Genomic DNA, 18,224 nt, shown 5'->3' with positions numbered 1-18,224 from the left:
ATGAAATTCTATGCAAATAGAAGTTTAGCTACAAGACTGTCTGCCAGACAGTCTAAGATTTAATTAGCGTTCTTTCTTGCATTTTAAAAAATATTATCTTTGCATGATAAAAGTTGCAAAGTGAAAATGATTACATAAGAGTTGAAGAGGCTTATTGTAAATCATACTGAAGGATGTTGTTTGCAATGTCATGTTTTGCTGGCAACTTAAATCATGGGTTTTTCCTTTGTTTATTTGAGCAATATTGTACTCACAATGAAGAGGGATTAATAGGGGTGAAGCTTTTGCATTAAACAACTTGCATTTGTTAAATCTAACATTAAAGGGAATTCCGTATAATTTATAATATTACATTAAACACAGCAGTCTTTAACTTCACTCACTGACTTTACTTTTCATTTAACTGTTTTGTGCACAATTACATAAGGAGATCTCTGAATTGTTGCTTCATAAGGCTTTACCTTGCAGATTCTCTTTAATGACCCACATAGTACACTTAATTTAGGTCAACCATATGACTCAGTGAAACTGTGTATCACTGAGTTCATTCAGATCTTCATCTGATAAATACATAAAATATTTACGATATCTGGTCCCTCTACTCTAGATCAATTTGGAGAAATGTCTTCTCGACAAGGGCTCTCTGTATGTTATTCAGCAACAGCTAACCAGTAGACCCCACTCAAAAGTAAAAGTCTTAGTCATTTACTCAGTAAAAACTGTCTTGAATGACAGTGGCATTTAGGAGAGCCCACCTATCTCAATTTAGACTTACCTTAACCTTAAATTCCACCCACGTGTACCAGTTTCAAACCAGTGGGAAGATGTGACAGACACAGAGAGGGCAACCTAAATATCAGATCCTTATTTGAGTTGCACTAGTCTTCCTGCCTTGACTCAGCCGAGCATATACCCCCAGCCACATGAAACGCATATCACCCTGTGGCTTTCTAGTGTCCTGCCCACAGTTTTTAAAGAGGAAACTGAATCATAACTCAAATATGGGGTCTATGGGAAAAACCTGTTAGAGGGTTGTTGTTATCATGCTTAGGGCAAGGCTGCATGGACATTATTAATTCAGAATCATCCCCCTTTTTATATTACTGCAGTTTTTGTTTGCAAAGCTTTATGGTGAAGCACAGTTTCTTCTGAAGTGCTGCTGATTCAGGTGGCTGATTCTAATAAAGAGTCTTGCAGGATGACTGGTATGAGCTTAAGTTTCTGTTTGTTTTCGAAGTAGGCTGTATCCTTAGGGCATACAGTGTTTCTTGTCTCCCCTTTGCCAAGATTATTGGGAAGACCTCACCAGAATCCTCCTCCCCAAGATCAATTTGGAGAAGTGTCTCAGCATGTTTTGCTTGCATGGTATGCTCCATTTTGATGTGTGTGTGCGTGAGTGTGAGACAATCACAGTCTGACTGCAGACATAACATGTACAAGAGACAACTGTTTCAGTAGCAGTTCTCATTAGGTGTCTGTACTGCAGAAGAGAAGTTTTGTGGAGATATTGAAGCATGGTGATTGTAGTTTTCAAATTTGCTGGTAAATGCTTAAGCATACAAAGCCTTAATTGCTCTGACTTTTAAAATACACTTCATTTAGTCCTCCACAGAGATCACATCTTTTTTTTTTTTTTTTGGCAGGATTTCAACTAAGTGGAGTCCCGTGTGATACATTGCTTAACAATACAAACTGTGTTGCAAAGTCAGATCGCGCCACCTACTGCTTGAAAGAGTTAACTACAACAAGCTGTTTCAAGGTTCATGACACTTTGTTGCATCAGAACCCAAACTGGTGATGCATTTAATACAATAATCGGTTCAAGAGATTAGGTTGTTTTTGTTTTTTTTTAATTTAAAAACAAAAACAAACAAACAAACAAAAACAACCCAAAAATCAAACCCCCCCAAACACTACACTGCACATTCAACAAAAGCAGCAATATGGACTCACCTACATAGAAAATCAAGTATATGCAATAAACATATTTACATATTACACAGTCATATTGCATTATGTTATACTATAACAATGTACTCATTTCTATAAGCACATTTCTATACTTTACATACATACACGTCACAGGATAATGGAATATGTCGTACAAGTTGCTCCTCAGACTCTTTTAAGGTAGAACAGTATGATAACAAACACATTTGTTACCAAATAAAGACTTTAAAGAATTCATGTCACACTGGAAAAAGAGCACTTGGGTTTCCTCCAGTTCTCTCATCACGTAGTCATTTGTTCATTAGAACAGAAGAATTCACAAACTTCTTCTCTGGATGGTGTAAATTAAGATACAAATCAAAAGGGAAATAATTAGAAATAAAGAACCACCAAACTGGACTCAGTTTGAAAATTGACTCAAACTGTTCGGTCATTGCAACTGTTAAAATAAATGAATTTAAAGAATATTACATAGAATAGAATAAAAACTGCAAGATATTGCACTGTATAAACACTTGTTTTGCTATTATCACATGGTCAATAAACTAATATACAATAAGCCAACTGTACCTTTGTGTTTACAGCAAACATACTATTACAGCTTAATGCTTGCCTCACCACACATTCTTTGTTCTTGAATGCAAATATGCAGCTGATCGTCTGACAACAAAACTGCTCACATCTGCTTTGTAAAAGCACTTGAGCAAGCAGTTTTTCTGGCTGCATGTGATTCTGCTGTAGTGCATTTGCAGGTATGGAAAGCAGACTGGTCTTTAGTAGTGCGGACTGTTGACAACGCAATGTTCCCAATCCCTGGCCATTTCTGTCACTGTGACCATGTCACAAACCGTCCATCATGGCCAGAAGGTCGTCCCCTTTGTTGCTGACACTGGGAGACTGATCTCCTGACTCTGTAAATTCACCCATGATCTTGGCCAACTCTGCATTGGCTTGCTGGTCCTGAAAGACAATAAAACGCACCAATCAGAGTGTTGGATGGGCCATTACAGGGATTTGAGCCTCATCACAGTAAATCTGGTTGGTCTGGCAAAGCCTCACATCTTGAATCAATTACTATAAAGTCTTAAGCCCAACACTGAGATAAGTAACATTTAGCCCTCAGTGCAATAAAGGTTTTAATCAGAGGCAGGAACAAATAGTCCATCAGTGGTTCCACTGGATTTTTCCCCCCGTCAGAGATAAGAAGCCTCGATTCAGTCTTTTTGAAGTTTACCTCTCTTGCTTCTTGGTTCAAAGGGGTGAGCAATAGGGCATTTGATCTGATCTGAAATCTATCCTTTTTCACCTGCTGTATGACAGATGCTACTTTAATAAACAGTCTAGAACCTCTATGAAAGCTGTGCTCATGGCTGTTACAGTGAGCCCTATAATTCAAATGATTCCATGAAGAGTCCTGATCATGCATTGAGGTTTTTCAGAACGAAGGTCTGTTTTCAGATACGTTTCATTTCACTGGAAAAGCAAGATGTTTATATATGAGGTTAAAGTGGGAGAAGAGCAGCACCCCATCAGAGACAGAAGGGAAAGGGAAGCAGATTGTCTAAAGCATAACAAATACCAGTGTAATTTTGTAATCAGTTTTCCTGGTCTGTAATCAGTTGTGTAGTTTCTGCAGTGACAACAACAACAAAGTTCTCATAGTGTTGAAAAGAACAACAATACTGAGATTTTCAATTTTACAGTCTACCCTTGCCCTTTGATGACAACTTGCTTTTCTGTAAATAAATATGCCAATTACATACATACATACATACATACATATACATATACATATAGAAATTACAAAAAATGCGGGATATGCAGCTTTCCTACACAAGTTGGCTGCGATTTAAGGTCATTTAGATTTACCTTGGTTGCTTGGATGTTTATGACTCCATATGAAAGCTCATCGGGTCTTGATATTAATGCCTCTCTGTAACAGAGTCACAGTGTTACTTCTGATTGTTTCAAAGAAAATAAAAAGTATTTTTCACATTTGGAATAGTAATGAAAAAAAAAATCGAATACATCTGATATATATGGAGACTCACTCTTCTTCTTCGTCAGTAGCAAAGAGATTAATTCGGAAGCCAGTGTCTGCGTTTCCTGGTTTCTGAACTTCTAAACCTCCCATTAACCTGGCCAGCAGGTTCAGTTCCTCTTTGGCCAGAGGGTTTGGAGCAGCGCTGACCTGTTGACACACAACGGTCTGTTAAATTTAAAAGTGAAGTTGTATGCTTTACATTTATAATTGTTTTGTGCGTTATTGAAATTGTCAGTTTTCACCTTTGTATGCTGAGCAGAATTTTTAGATGTGCCAGACATGTGAGTTTCCACTGGGCGACTTACACTGTACCTACATTTTGTTTTTTTTAAAAAAGGGAGAAAACGTGTCAACATACAATGGTGTTCAAACACTGATGATGAAACATTCTTTCAACATTGTAAGAATGGTTTGTACAACTTTAAAGTGAAAAAGGAAACAATGCACACCAAGACATCTGTGCTCTGTTAAGTTTTGACTAGTGTCAGACCAAAATTTGGTTTTTAGGGCTTTGTGCACATACTTCACAAGGAAATGCCAGAAGATGAAATTTTCAAAGCTGTGACTCACTACTTAAGCTTTTAATGAACAATTCACAGCTTAAGCAATGAAAGCATCTGCCTATCATTCTGAAAAACATCAATTATTAGCAAAAACGGAGGGTGGGGTTTGGAAAACTAAGAACTTTCAGAGAGAAATTGTAGGATTACTAAAAAAAAAAAAAGCTGTTGTTTGAATGCAAAAGGCTTTCGGGAAGATTTAACACGAAGCTAAACTGTTCTGTTGTGCTACAACAGCTGTGCAAACGTGACCACCATCAGAAGAAAACATTTCCTGTATCCTTACCACAAAAGTAAGCATCAGACGTTTGCAAATCAACACCTAAACCAAACCTCGTGCATTGTGGAAACAAGTACTACAGACTGACATTTTTAGAGCTACATTCAGCAAAGGCATATGTGTAGAATAAAAGGATGATGATTTTAATCAAATGCACCCCTCTCCAGCTGTGCAGGATAGGTTGAATTTGATATGTTTTAGGCTCTTGTGGAAGCCAGTGCAACTAGTAGAAAGAAGAATTAATTAATTTAAGCAAATTCTGGAAACTGTAAGCACAGTATTAGTTAAAAAAAAAAGAAAGAAAAAAAGTTGATGGTAAAAAAAAAAAAAAAAAAAAAATGCCATCCACAACAAGATAATGATCCTTAACACAATACACTACCTCAAGGGTGCTTTTGCAGTTCCTTTCATTATTCTTTATAAAGGTTAATCAGGTAATTTCTCTTTTGTGTGCTTAAAGTCCCTCTCGTCCTGGCTTACTATCACAAAAAATGAAAACTGCATAAAAACAACAAGGCATGTTTATATAAGGGAAGATTCCAGCATCGTACATGTTCGTGCCCAGTTTTGTGACTCTATCACCAAAGATGTCAAAAGATCCTTCACGGAGTGCAGTGGTATAGTTCCCTCCATTACTGAACTTCAGCCTGGTGAATTCCTCACCTGTACAGCTGAATATCCTACAAAAAAATTATATACACACATATAAATGAGAGAAATAGAGACAGGAAAGCATTTAGTACGTAGTATGATAAAGAGCTTTTATTTCCTGCTTAAATGTTTCACACAGCAAATCCTTAAGAATTTTGATCCAAGCTAAACATGCACGGTATCTAAAATTAGAAGTCAAATACTTCTTGAACGAGACCTCTGTAATGCAATTAGCTACAGATAAGCTTACGTAAAATCAGATTACGGTGTCCAAGTAAGATAGCAAAGAGACAATATGCAAGACAAAGTGGCAGACATTAAAATTCAATGAAAAGAGAAAGAGTATATTATCAAAGCCACTTATTTAGTCTTAGTTATTGACAATATTCTTTAAACTTCAGAGGGCCTGGGTCTGAGGGATAAGAGCTCTTTTCTGTGGTACCTTATCAAGCCAGGGACTTGAGTGCCATGGGGCACAGGACCACTGGTGGGAAGAACAAAGCGGCCATTTGAATTCTGCACTTTGTCCTTGAGGAAAATAGATACCTGCCATAGAAGAAGGTACAAACACAGAGAAAGTAAACATTAACTGAACAAGCAGGAAAAAGAACTAGTTATACCATCTTCATAATAAAAACTCACAAATGATGACTCACCCTTATATGCATGTCTTGAAAGAAGATAAGAAGAGTTTGTCTAATCAGCTGGAATTCACCACTGGACAAAGGCGTATACATCTAAAAATACATATTGGTATTAAAAAAAAATCTAAACTGGTGAAAACATTTATTTATGCTGGTGGTACTGGCAACACAGAATTGAAATTGCTAACTTAGATGGCTTTCTTTGTCTTAAGTGGGCCTTAATAGCTTGCTTGGTCATTTCTAACACAAAAGGTGAGTTTTGTCTTGGAGGAGAAGGCCTGAGGAGAAGTAGTGACTCTCAGTACATCACCAGCTGCAGTATAAGAGTGTTAAACCAGTTCATATGCCACGTGATTACACTCTTATTAAGAATGCCCTTGATTTTCTTTCCCCCATTCTTCATTTATCTTTATGTAGTTAACCAAGGGGAGCTTCTTTGCATGCTCCTTTTTTTTTAAACCATATACATCTTGCTGCAAACTGCAGGGGAAAAAAATCCCCACAAGCAATATAAAATATTTCTGACTATATTTTCTTGTAACAAATGCGAAGACAGCAAAGTCCCAAATGTAGTACCTCTATCAGCTGTCGGTAAGTCTCATCAACCTGGCTGAGAATGCTGGGAGTATCTTTCACAAAGTCTTTGATTGCATCCATGTGGTTGAAGGACACAAGGAGGATGTCCTTAGGTCGTGGACAGAGAAGCACCTGATACTTGAAAGCCATGGTCATCAAGTCATAGAGCTATGAAAAGGGACACATTCATCAACATACTGTCTTAGGCATCAGAAATAAATGCATGCTGTTGTTGAGTGATAAACAGTAGAGGGAGACATAGTATGTAAATGAATGTGCCTTATGCTTAAACACAACAAAAATGTTACATTATACACTTGATTTATATTGATTGGCATGAAGGCAAATCTAATGTAGATCCAATATGCATAATGAAAAGGCTGTGATAAAAACATCTCTGTGTGGTTTTGAAGAAATGTAACTGGTGCATGGATAGAAAGTCAATGCTTGTAATTAAAATGCAAACAAAATATTGGGAGCACAAGAGCAAATTAAAAACACACAGGCTGTATATGAATACATGATGTCTTACCTTGTCCATACTTGCTTGATTGAGTCTCATTATGGATGCGTGGGCCAACCTGTCAAACACAGTCCGTAGGGCCTTCTTGGAATAAAGCTCCTGTGGCTTAAAAAGCTCCTCCAGGAACTTTTTGTTAAACATGGTGGTGATGATGTCATTCATAACTATTCAGACAAGCAATTAAGCACAAAATGTTAATTAAGGTTAGACAAATGCCCTTCCCATACTATTGGCTCAGAAGCAGGCAGATTAGCGCTCTACACTCTACATTGCTGAAAACGATTTTACCCAGAGCTGAAACCCAAAGACCCTAACAAAGCAGCAGACCTATTTATCAGAAATCCTACAGCCAAAGATGTTTTTTTGGAGGGTGGGGGGAGGTTTTGCCTTTTTTTTTTTTTTTTTTAACCAGTATTTTAGCAGCAATACTTACCTTAACTAAACCTTTAGGGTTTAGTTAAAAAGTGCTTACATTTTAGATCACTCAAGTTTGGGAAAGCAACATTACTTTGTGGCCAACTTACTGGGGGTTCAAGGTATATGACTAATTCACTTTGGTTCATGAAGTGAAGTAATTTGTCCAGCATATGTATGCAAACGCCACCTTGGAAGCTTGAAAACTGGAGTTTTGGAATACAGACACACATATAAGAAAGGTTGTTACAACCAATGAAGCAGGACATTGTTTGTCATCTGTTATTCATTCATTATTTACGCATGGCATGGGTTCAGACTAAGCCAAAGCAGAGCAAAAGAGCTACTAATGCATCAGCGCCTCATTGCATCTTGTAATAATACCTCTCTTTCTGTCCGCCTCTATCCAGCCAGGTATTGTGGAAACTTTATCAATCCAAAGGGAAATGGTACGTAAGTAAACAGCTAATTTTAAGACTGCCACGTGTGCTGGTGGTTAATGCTTAACATCATCTAATATCATTTTACAACAAAACAGTGATATCTTTTAAACCGACAGAGCGGCAACAATACACAATTGTTTTACAGGGCTTCCAGTCACACTCTCATACGAAAAGACATGTCTTATTTTGACTTTCTGATTCGACAGAGACACCGACATCATCAATACAGAAACAAGTAAACGAACAACATGCGTGTGCACTTACTGCGGTCTAACATTAATATTTTTTCTGGAACAGGATAACAATTGTGTTGCTAGCTGGAAAGCTGCTAAACTAGCTACCTTTCTTAGCTTTGTCAGCAGGTATATTCTGAGCTCGGAGACGCTGGTCTAGGATGTACAACATTTCCCCGCCGAGATTAATGAAAAGCAGCGGCAGAGTCCTTGAAGACATGATGGAATCTGAACAGCTGAATCTTTCCAGACAAAACAGCTAGCTCGAATGTTTTGGCTGGTGGGGGTCTGTCTGTTTGGCAAAGCCGCTTCTGGTTGCCAGGCCACGAAATAAATAGCCAATCAGAGTCCCATGTAGTAAATACGTAAAAGAAAGGGGCGGGATTAGACGAGGTACAACCGCGTTGTAAATTAGGAGCTCACTGATTAGAGATAGATGGACCATTTTTCACCATGCAGTCATACATATTATATAATTATATATAATATAATGCAAACCAGTGGTTTCATGGCAAGTCTAAAGATATAATAATTCATAAGGAAGATGAACCTTTTACTCAGCTGCTCACAACTGATTTACGATAATACCCAACAATCTTTTCTAGAAGCTTTTTTGGACGTTTTTAGTTGCATAACTCTTACGTTGAGAAATAAATGATATAAGGTGAGCCATCAAATTTCAAAAAGTTGTTCAAAAATGTGATGCCTGTTGAAAATGCACTTTATTTACAATAATACACAATTGCTCTTTCAAGTTAGGGCCAAAGATTTAATACACACAAAAATGCATACTTCATTAAATGCTTTTTTTTGTTTGCATGAAAGCTCCATGGGTAAAGAAGTTACTTCCACAATAGCTGAGCATCATGAAAAACTCTTGTTACTGTGAAATCTCTCCATTCCTGATGCGGATTTCTCTTGCCATCCTGCACACTTCACAATGTCCACAGAAGAAGATCATCAAGGCATCGTTGCATATTGTTCCCTGTGGTTAAAAGATTGCAGAAATTACAGAAATGTTGCAGATTTCTCAATTGTGGGAAACGCACAAAATTTCCCATGTTTGCAAAATCTGTGTCTTTCATAAAAGCAAGACTGAAACTTACTATCATACGTGCAATACTTGCAACCTAAAGACTAATTGCATAAGGTACGGTATTCTGAAGTTTGGATTTTATAATAACTGTATTGAGTTGCGTGGGTAACATACCTGAATGCCATAGGTTAATCTCATGTGAGTCCTCATGGCTGTTAAGCCTCCAGGCACGCAACCCAAGCAGCAGTTTTCACCATACTTATTTGCTGTGTAGCAGCTCAGTGCCAGTGGACAGAAACAACCGACGGCACCTAAACAACACAAGTACATTTGTGAATGTCTAAAACGAACAAAACAAAGTGTGCATGCGCAAATGATGTGCCTTGTACTTACAGACCAAACAGTCACTGCAGCAGGCACACAAGCCTGTGCTCCACTCTCCTGTTTGAACATTAGTCCCATAGCCGCCAGCACCTGGTTGATGGGTGACCACTGGGTTTGACATTTGGATTACTTGGTCTGTTTATTTGCTTTGTGATTTAAATACCTAGTCAAAAACATATTAGAAACATATTTGCACACTAATTAACATCACATATTTACAGAAAACCCTTCTCAACACAGCATGCAACAGTTTACTCTGTCATTTGAGGTAAATGAAATTATGATTTAGAAATTACTTTTTGGACTTTACCCGTAAAAGATATATTTCTAAATAAAACATTGTTGCAGGAATACGTTAGTGTAACATGGACTATTTTCACAATATCATATAAAACACAGTCATGTATGTGGTGACACTGAGAAAAAAAGTTCTCTTTGTTTTTAACCCAAAGAACAAATGAAAGCCCATGTTATCTTGTATCAAGGCAGCCATAACGGAAAGGCCAACTTTTAACTATAACATGCGCACGAATTGCAAATATAGTTTATATGTTTAATTTAAGAATATTTAACTTTTAAGTTTATCTGCTGCGAAAGGAAAAAATGGTGTCACTTACCAGAAGAGTGTGAGAGTATGAACTCCACCTGCTCAAAATGACAAGTTGCACACCACACAGGAAATTGTGACGAGCTTGAGCTGTGAAACGCTGGTTTGGCAACAGCCTGCACTTTCTGGGGATGACAAAGATCTGTGGCGATTCACTGGCAAAAAATCAGTCCATTAACAGGAATTGCTGCTTTTTTTTTTAGTCTGATAAAGGGTACAACCTCAAATCACAAGGTCACAAGCACATGTATGTGACTGAGAGTTTAACGTTTTTCTGATCTCATGACAGATCAGTAGACTTCAGGGAAGCCATGCAGTTAGAATTGTTAAGGCCACACTTTCATATGACACCCACAAATGCAACACGTTCTTGTCTTGAGGTTTTAATCTATTAGAACACTATATCACTAGTGTAGTGTGCAAAAGAAGGGATGGATTTACTCAGGATTTGAATAAGCACAAAACTATAGGAAACTGTAAAGCCTTCTTTTCACATTAATGTATAATGTAAAAATAGCTTTTAATGAAAATGCCGGTCTTGTTATACCCTATATGAGAATTAAATTAACCTTGCCTCTTGATGTCGTACATTTAAATCAGATGCTTTAGAAACCTCACCAATTTTTACCAATATAATACTATGCCAGGAATGTCAGGAATTCTTAATTTGATTTTTTAACAATTTCTCTCTAACTTAAATTAACTTACTGTACATTTAAACAACACTCAAAAAGATAAATGATACTGCATTCTACCAACAAGCATTTTATGACCCTAAACATAGTTAGATTAAGTCAATCTCATGTTTCCACAAAGCCTGAATACTGCTTCAACAGTACTCTTCCAGGAAGAAGTCCTTATCTGATATGCCTCAACTTGGTACAAATGAGGTGAACTGCCACTGACAGCTGATTAACAAAACATAAAAACAAAAACAAAACACAAACCGGTGCTGATATGAAGCCATAATAACGGGCAGAGTCGATCTAGTGATAATATTTTAGCGCTCGTTTTCTGCCATGTGGTTTAACACAGACTATCCTCTCAGATAAAATGGAGAATTTGCAGTGTAGGTTTATTTCTAATTAGCATATTAATCCTGTACTTGAGTTTCTGGCTTCCTGGTTTTCTAAAATGAGATCTTAAATTAATACATCTAGTAGTCATGCTTTAGTTCAATTACAATTTGGAGGATTATTCCAACCCAGCTTTCTCAGATATTTTATTCTTATGAATCTTTGACATCTCCAGACAGTTCTGGTATCAGAATGACAACAATAGAAAGTAAAATCGTGTGACGGCAGCATGGGAAAAACATTTATTTATCTACATGACACATCACTACATCTGAAGGTGTACAGATTGTGGCTTTTGTCTCATTAGATCTCAGCTGCATTTGTCTTTGCTGACTCCGTGTCTGTGGAGCGTGAACTCTGCTTTATCTTCATCCTCTGTTCTGCTTTTTGCTTTTGCACTGCTTTGAAGACCTGAGGTGACACACACAGACACACAAACACATATGACCAAGTGTTAGTAGGGGGCATAAAATGACACCTTTAATGTATAGAGAAGAGTTTCCAGAAGGCTTGAGTAATGCCTTAGATGCTCTATATGCTACACTTCCATTACACTTGAGTGTAATGGAAAGTTTTAAGTTTTTCCCAACAGATATGAGTATACATTAATGTGCAGAGATGATGTAGACTTAATAAATAACAGCTTCATTTATTTGCTACCTTAATGCAGAATTCTTTCTTGGCCATCCAGCGACGGGTGGCCCGTCTGTAGTACTCTGGGGGGAAGGTGTATGTGATGCCCAGCTGCTCACACACTTTCTCAAAGGCATCGTAGCGAATCAACCGAAGGTGTTTCAAAATCTTTTTCCTTCGGTCAATGGCCATAAGCATTCGCCTCTTGTTTGCTTTATCCTAGCATCAAACAACACAGAATATTGAAAGTAAATACAAACAGAGCAAAATGCGCTAGAAGTCAGGACACCTACTGAGGAACAGCTGCTTCGTCATGCCACATAAAAACAGTTGTTAATTTTAATAAAAATGTTTAGGCTATGATGTAACACGGAAACTTCCGACCTTGGCCATGCTACGCATCTTTTTATTTAATGTGGGGGAGTACACAGGATATCCTGTAGCACATGCAGGCCTCACAAAAGCAGAGAGGAAATGTGGAGAGACATATTCATACATAAAACTTCCAGTGGTGAGCGTCAAGTGCTCTACATGTGTTACGTCATTTTAATCTGTCACCTAACAAATTTGCTGATTAATTTAAATGCATTTTATTCCCACCTTATGATGTTTTTGCAAATGTTCCTGGTAGTTTCGGATTCTAGCAGTCAATATAGCCACTGAGGAGAGAAAGAACAGGAAAATTTCAACATGGCATAATAAATAAAAGTTGTATCCCATGTTTTTTGCAGTGAAGAAACTATGTGCAACATAATGAAAAATATAGCACCTCACCTTGTACTTCCTCTGAGCTTCGGTCACTCTCATCTCTCTGGACCTTTGCAATTAGCTGTTCTTGTTTTAGCTGTAGCTTTTCCTTCTGAAGATGAGATTATTATTATTAGTTATTAACGCTGAACTAGCGCCTTGAGGCGACATTTGTTGTGATTTGGCGCTATATAAATAAAATTGAATTGAATTGAATTGAACTACTTGTTTATGCCTTTGCTTTCCCACAAGCGGGCCAAACAATGTACATCAAAAAATGGTAAAATGGTAAATGGCCTGTATTTATATAGCGCTTTACTAGTCCCTAAGGACCCCAAAGCGCTTTACATATCCAGTCATCCACCCATTCACACACACATTCATACACTGGTGATGGCAAGCTACATTGTAGCCACAGCCACCCTGGGGCGCACTGACAGAGGCGAGGCTGCCGGACACTGGCGCCACCGGGCCCTCTGACCACCACCAGTAGGCAACGGGTGAAGTGTCTTGCCCAAGGACACAACGACCGAGACTGTCCAAGCCGGGGCTCGAACCGGCAACCTTCCGGTTACAAGGCGAACTCCCAACTCTTGAGCCACGATCGCCCCAAAAAAGACAAACTTACATGACTAGCCAACTCCAGTGAAAGAAGCCTTTTGACAAGATCATCAGTTCTGTTAGCAGAAAATACAATAGTGTTAGAAGAGTAGACCAATCAGTATGTGCGTCCACTTTTATAAAATAATTAATAGAAAGTCTGAATTTTAATCATGTTGTATATGTTTACGTTTGAGCAAGGGGAACAGCCGCGTAATCCATCTTCAGCATTGTTGGAGGAAGATCGCTGAGTTGGCTCTCAGGTCCTGGAGGAAAAATACTTTCTTTAACTTATGTACACATTTAAAAATGCTCACATGCGCACACTATGGTGATGATAGTTCCTCTTAAATACCTGTCTTCTTCTTCTTTGCAGCCCGGGCATAGTGTCTCACTGGCTGTGGAACAGCAGAGCTTCCTGCAACAGAGAAATCAGATGCATCACTGCAAACATTCATGTTTAGTAGATTCAAAATGCTATTTTCAGTTGTTATTCACAAGAGATCACCACAGCAGGTAGCTCCACGTGTTTGGTTTGGCTGGATTCTCTCATGATGTAACCCCGAAAGGATTTGTGCCTCCTCCAGGGATCTAATTCTCCCTCAAGGGATCGAATTGGGGATTGTTCACTTGTCTGGCAAATGTGTAAAACACTACACTACAGAGCCACTGCTTAGGAGATTAAACTCATTTTGAAAGTAGAAGGGAACAAGGGAATCATTGCTTTGCTAATGATTTATTTTATTAAACAAGGCCTCAATTTCCTCAGCTGAGGTCAGTATTCATGATTCAAAAATAAGGAAGACACTCAAAACAATCGCATCTATGGGAAAGTTCCGGGGCAGAAACCACTGCTGCTGATCTTGCTGATCGCTCAATAACCTTTGGGGTCAGCTTCATAAGCACATCATAAAAATAGTCAAGTTTGATTCCTGTTGCACCTTCTCGAGGTGGATGATTTACTGTAATCGACGGAACTATTAATTCTGCTCTCTACCAGAAAATCCCGTAAGAGAATGTCCAGCAATCGTTTTGTGCCCTGAAGCTCAAGCGCACTTGGCTTATGCAACAGGACGATGATCAAAAACAAGCCAGCAAGTCCTCTGAATGGCTTTAAAAAAACAACAGAAAAGACAACCCCCCCCCCCCCCCCCCCCCAAAAAAAAAAAAAAAAAAAAAACCAAAACAAAGCAAACAACAGAAAATTAAAAATACAATGACAGTTTTGGAGTGGTTTATTCAAAGTCCAGACTTAAATCTGATAGAAATGCTTTGACATGACCTTTCAAGTCATTGTGACTAAAAAAATTCCACAAAGAAGAGTGAGCCAAAAAATTCCTCCACAATGATGTGAAGGACTCATTGCCACTTATTGCAAATACTTGACTGCCAAAGGTAACACAGTGTTCTTAGATTTAGATGAATTCATTTTCCACATAGGTTGAGGTAGGTTTGGGTAATTTTTTTCTCTTAATAAATGAAATCATCACTAAAAAAAAAAAAAACGGCATTTTCTATTTACTTGGGTTCTCATCTTCTATTGAAATTTGTTTGATCTGAAATATGAGCGTGACAAATAAGCCCAAAGACACAGCAACAGAGTAAGAGAGCTGTATGAAAAACAACAAAGCCTGAAAGTTAATCTCTAACATTTATTTGTGAATAAGCTATTTTAAATTATAAGGAGTATTGTCCCTCTAAATATTACCCCGAAATACTCCAAGATCTTCCTTCCTATAAGCATGAATGGAAATGATTCAAAAACACAGCAAGTAATAGGGTAACATAAGCAGACCCCTAAGTTCTGGGATAACTTTACTATCCTATTTGTAGAGAAACACCTCTCTGGGATAATACATAATAAAAACATTTCTGCTGCAAGCTGAGTTGTCAGAAAATCATTGATTTATTGTAACAAAAAAAAAAAATACATAAATGAAATCTACAGGATGATGAAATGACTCATGAAGCTTAATTTGCGTGACTGATGGAGTGACTTGTAGAGTAAAACTAAGATAATCTTTCTAAAACGGTTGTCAAACACTCACCCTAAAACGCAACTATGTACATATCAGATGGCGATAAGAGCAGTGGTTTTCAATATCAAAACAGCAAATGATGTCAATTCCTCTCTAATGTTATGCGACAGTTCAGCCCTCCTTCAAAAATCCACCAACGTGTGCAACTAATATTGCAATCCACCGATGGAAACTCATCAGGAAAGAGCACCGAGTTTTCACCTGGCAGTAGTCTTTGCTGTTGAGAATAGTTTAATAGAAATTCTCTTTACCTTATTTTAAAGTTATCAACAGCAGAAACCAAAGTAAAAAATTTCAAGGCAGCATACATTTTCCTTGAGACACTGCTGGTGATTTCAATTCTGTTAGACTGCAGTGTACAGTGTACAAACCTTGGGCTAAAAAGTATTTCTTTGCTGTATTAGTCATAGCACTGTGGAGAGAAGCGGCCTGCAAGCCAAACAGCTCTTATTCATGCCTGTCACTGAAGGGCTGGCAAACCTGTGACTGTCAGTGCATAGGCTGCAACAGTGAGAAAAAAAAAGAAAGAAAAAAAAGCTGTCATATTCTAGTAAACTTGAGGGGGGAAATGAAAGCAAAGCTTCTGTAGATGCTCCAGATATTATGATAAGAAAGCAAGATATTGCATCAGATTAAGCAGCAAAGAAGTGCAGAAGGGGAGACAACCACAAAAACATTTAGGGGAGAAAAGTTCCAAGTAGCTAAAGCACTACACTGTTACCTAGTCCTCTTTTAGAGGCTTCGTGTCAAAAATATTTCTGATATTCTTTTTGTTTGTTTCACACCCTGTGTGTGCAACAACCCTCTGATTAGCAGGCATCAGTTTTGCACACAGAGGTGTGTGAAAAGAGCTGTGAGAGGCTCTTCAAAGTCCCTCTATCTGAGAATTGACAAGCTATCCTGTCTACTTAGAAATTACACACAAATCAACCCCCCAAAAAAGCAAAACTCAGATGTCCCAGTTTTCCACACAGCATGCATTTATTGATCTGTGTGGGAGCTGAGACTGTGTGAAAAGTGTGAAAAGTATGAAAAGAGAATCAAGACTCCACATGAAGATGTAACCCGGTTTGTGCACACCAGGAGATCCTTGCGCACTTTAATATTTTTAGACTGTCGTATGCACAGAACGTTTTTGGAAGGGAAAATGAGCAAATCTGCAACAAAGGAAGCAGGACTTAAAACAACAGCCAATTAAGACTGTGAAACTGCCCTGTGTTTACACTGCTTGGTTTTGCGTGTGGCATCATCTCCTACCTGAAAAACAAAAAAAATCAGCCACACATAGTTGTACACATGTGAAACTACAAATCTGTAAGAATCTATGAGAAATCCCACACTTGGCATTTTTCATAGACTCAACAAAAGAAATATGAACATATTATGGGTTTTTGTGAAAGACTGTTTTCAATGACAAGTAGCTGAGCAGCTGACGAAACACCTGCCAGTAACTTCACACTGTCTTGTGGAGGTGAACTGGTGGTGGTGTGGAGAGAACTGTGTGATAGAAAAATGAATTGCGTAGGGAGGCTGTGCAAAGCCGATTACTACACTTTGGAGTACATCATGGTGAAAATCGTTTCAGACGTCAAGTATGCGGTCTTTCCGCTTATCAGGGTAACATGTAGCTCCGCCAACAGTGCCGCCTGCCGTTAGTGCTAGTTACTTCCCAAGAAGACCTAGCGAAATTACGAACTGCTCACAGAAACACACGTTTTGACTGATATTTACCCACAAAGCAAGTTTTGTCTTCCTCACACTTACCACTTCTCACTTTTGGTCCTGACAGTAAACTCGACCTGTTCGTCCACGGTTTGACTGATGCAGCACAACAGAGAGCTGCCGAGCTTTCCCGCAAAACACTAGCTTGGACCTTGAGGACTGCCCTCAGGCCTATGTTTGTGAACATGGCTCACAGTATAGATAACAAGAAAGGAGAATAAACTGTCTAAAACTGCTGAAAAATTCGTGCAATAATCACACTCGACCCCTACATGAGGATCGCCATTTTGGTTAGACTAAACTAGCCGAGTAGCGATTGCGAGATGCTGTACTAGGCTAAAATAACAATCCCAGAGCACGTCGATAAAAGCGAGCGTAAAACGACTTTTGGAATCTTTCATCGTTACATTTCATTATTGTTATTTTTTTCAGTGACAATTGTTTGGTTTAATAATTGAAGCAGTCACAGTTAATGAGAAGTGCCCCCCTCCCAAAATTATTACTGTTACTTTTAAATAAAAAGCAGTAAAAAGAGCACTGATGGTAATAAACTGTCAATTTATAACTGCTGACATACAATGCTGTGCAAACCTCCTAAAATACTACCCGCTTCTTTGCTGGGAAACGGGGAAATGCAATATATAGGGCAAAAACACAGTTTGTACAATGCTAAATTATTTGGTATGACCACATTCTTCAACATAACGAGGACTCACTTGAGCAAACTTTCTTGTAGTTTGAAGTATTCTTCAGGAATAACTTTTCTGGCTTCCAGAAGGACATTCAAATATTCTCTGGATGTTGGCTGCCCTTTCTTTCATTCTCTATCAAGATGATCTCACACTGATTCAATAATGTTGAGATTTGGACTCTGGAGAGATTAATCCAGGACGCATGTTGATCCATTTTGTGTTTAATTTCTATGCAGGAATACTTTTTACTGCATTTCCAGTGTGTTTGGGATCACTGTCATACTGAAAAATGAAGCTTTGCTAATTAGACACTTTCCAGAATCATACGGTGGATCAAAATCTGATGGTACATTTCTGCCACTAATTCGTA

The 18,224-nt window shown here is 38.2% G+C and overlaps 3 protein-coding genes across 4 annotated transcripts; all 3 read right to left on the bottom strand.

Annotated features, from left to right (window-relative positions):
* Nucleotides 1–1,162: 1,162 nt before the first annotated feature.
* Nucleotides 1,163–8,937, bottom strand: oscp1b (organic solute carrier partner 1b). 2 transcript variants are annotated; one of them, XM_085178515.1, is made up of 11 exons: nt 8,427–8,937; nt 8,027–8,068; nt 7,238–7,392; nt 6,706–6,873; nt 6,142–6,222; nt 5,928–6,031; nt 5,386–5,514; nt 4,237–4,306; nt 4,002–4,141; nt 3,820–3,883; nt 1,163–2,910 (listed from the first exon to the last, which is right to left on the bottom strand). In XM_085178515.1, the coding sequence occupies exons 1-11, from the start codon at nt 8,536–8,538 to the stop codon at nt 2,791–2,793; spliced, it is 1,185 nt and encodes a 394-aa protein (XP_085034641.1). In that variant the 5' UTR covers nt 8,539–8,937; the 3' UTR covers nt 1,163–2,790. The 2 variants fall into 2 exon arrangements, with proteins under 2 accessions (XP_085034641.1, XP_085034642.1); XM_085178516.1 differs by lacking the exon at nt 8,027–8,068 and having other exon boundaries at nt 1,356–2,910.
* A 129-nt stretch (nt 8,938–9,066) lies between these two features.
* LOC146508615 (cornifelin homolog) lies at nt 9,067–11,434 on the bottom strand. Its single transcript, XM_085178521.1, has 4 exons — nt 10,356–11,434; nt 9,748–9,901; nt 9,529–9,665; nt 9,067–9,303 (listed from the first exon to the last, which is right to left on the bottom strand). The coding sequence occupies exons 2-4, from the start codon at nt 9,857–9,859 to the stop codon at nt 9,199–9,201; spliced, it is 354 nt and encodes a 117-aa protein (XP_085034647.1). The 5' UTR covers nt 9,860–9,901; nt 10,356–11,434; the 3' UTR covers nt 9,067–9,198.
* Nucleotides 11,435–11,635: 201 nt separating this feature from the next.
* On the bottom strand, nt 11,636–17,460 carry mrps15 (mitochondrial ribosomal protein S15). The gene is made up of 8 exons (XM_085178518.1): nt 17,205–17,460; nt 13,757–13,819; nt 13,592–13,667; nt 13,430–13,478; nt 12,829–12,913; nt 12,655–12,713; nt 12,082–12,273; nt 11,636–11,832 (listed from the first exon to the last, which is right to left on the bottom strand). Exons 1-8 carry the CDS (start codon nt 17,347–17,349, stop codon nt 11,725–11,727), a joined length of 777 nt encoding a protein of 258 aa, XP_085034644.1. The 5' UTR covers nt 17,350–17,460; the 3' UTR covers nt 11,636–11,724.
* Between the last annotated feature and the right edge of the window lie 764 nt (nt 17,461–18,224).

This window comes from Neolamprologus multifasciatus, chromosome 11 (genome assembly GCF_963576455.1).
Source record: "Neolamprologus multifasciatus chromosome 11, fNeoMul1.2, whole genome shotgun sequence".
NCBI lineage: Eukaryota > Metazoa > Chordata > Actinopteri > Cichliformes > Cichlidae > Neolamprologus > Neolamprologus multifasciatus.
The sequence above is the reverse complement of the archived record's forward strand: the minus strand, read 5'-3'. Positions and strand labels throughout refer to the sequence as shown.

Coding starts and splice junctions, on each gene's coding strand:
- oscp1b (XM_085178515.1), bottom strand. CDS start 8,538: ATGTCTTCAAGGACTCTGCCGCTGCTTTTCATTAATCTCGGCGGGGAA. Junction 4,142..4,236: donor ATTCTGCTCAGCATACAAAG/GTGAAAACTGAC, acceptor GTGTGTCAACAG/GTCAGCGCTGCTCCAAACCC. Junction 3,884..4,001: donor GCTACTGACGAAGAAGAAGA/GTGAGTCTCCAT, acceptor ACTCTGTTACAG/AGAGGCATTAATATCAAGAC.
- LOC146508615 (XM_085178521.1), bottom strand. CDS start 9,859: ATGTCAAACCCAGTGGTCACCCATCAACCAGGTGCTGGCGGCTATGGG. Junction 9,666..9,747: donor CTGCAGTGACTGTTTGGTCT/GTAAGTACAAGG, acceptor TGTGTTGTTTAG/GTGCCGTCGGTTGTTTCTGT. Junction 9,304..9,528: donor GATTAACCTATGGCATTCAG/GTATGTTACCCA, acceptor TTTTAACCACAG/GGAACAATATGCAACGATGC.
- mrps15 (XM_085178518.1), bottom strand. CDS start 17,349: ATGTTCACAAACATAGGCCTGAGGGCAGTCCTCAAGGTCCAAGCTAGT. Junction 13,479..13,591: donor GCTGTTCCCCTTGCTCAAAC/GTAAACATATAC, acceptor TTCTGCTAACAG/AACTGATGATCTTGTCAAAA. Junction 11,833..12,081: donor AGAAAGAATTCTGCATTAAG/GTAGCAAATAAA, acceptor GTGTCACCTCAG/GTCTTCAAAGCAGTGCAAAA.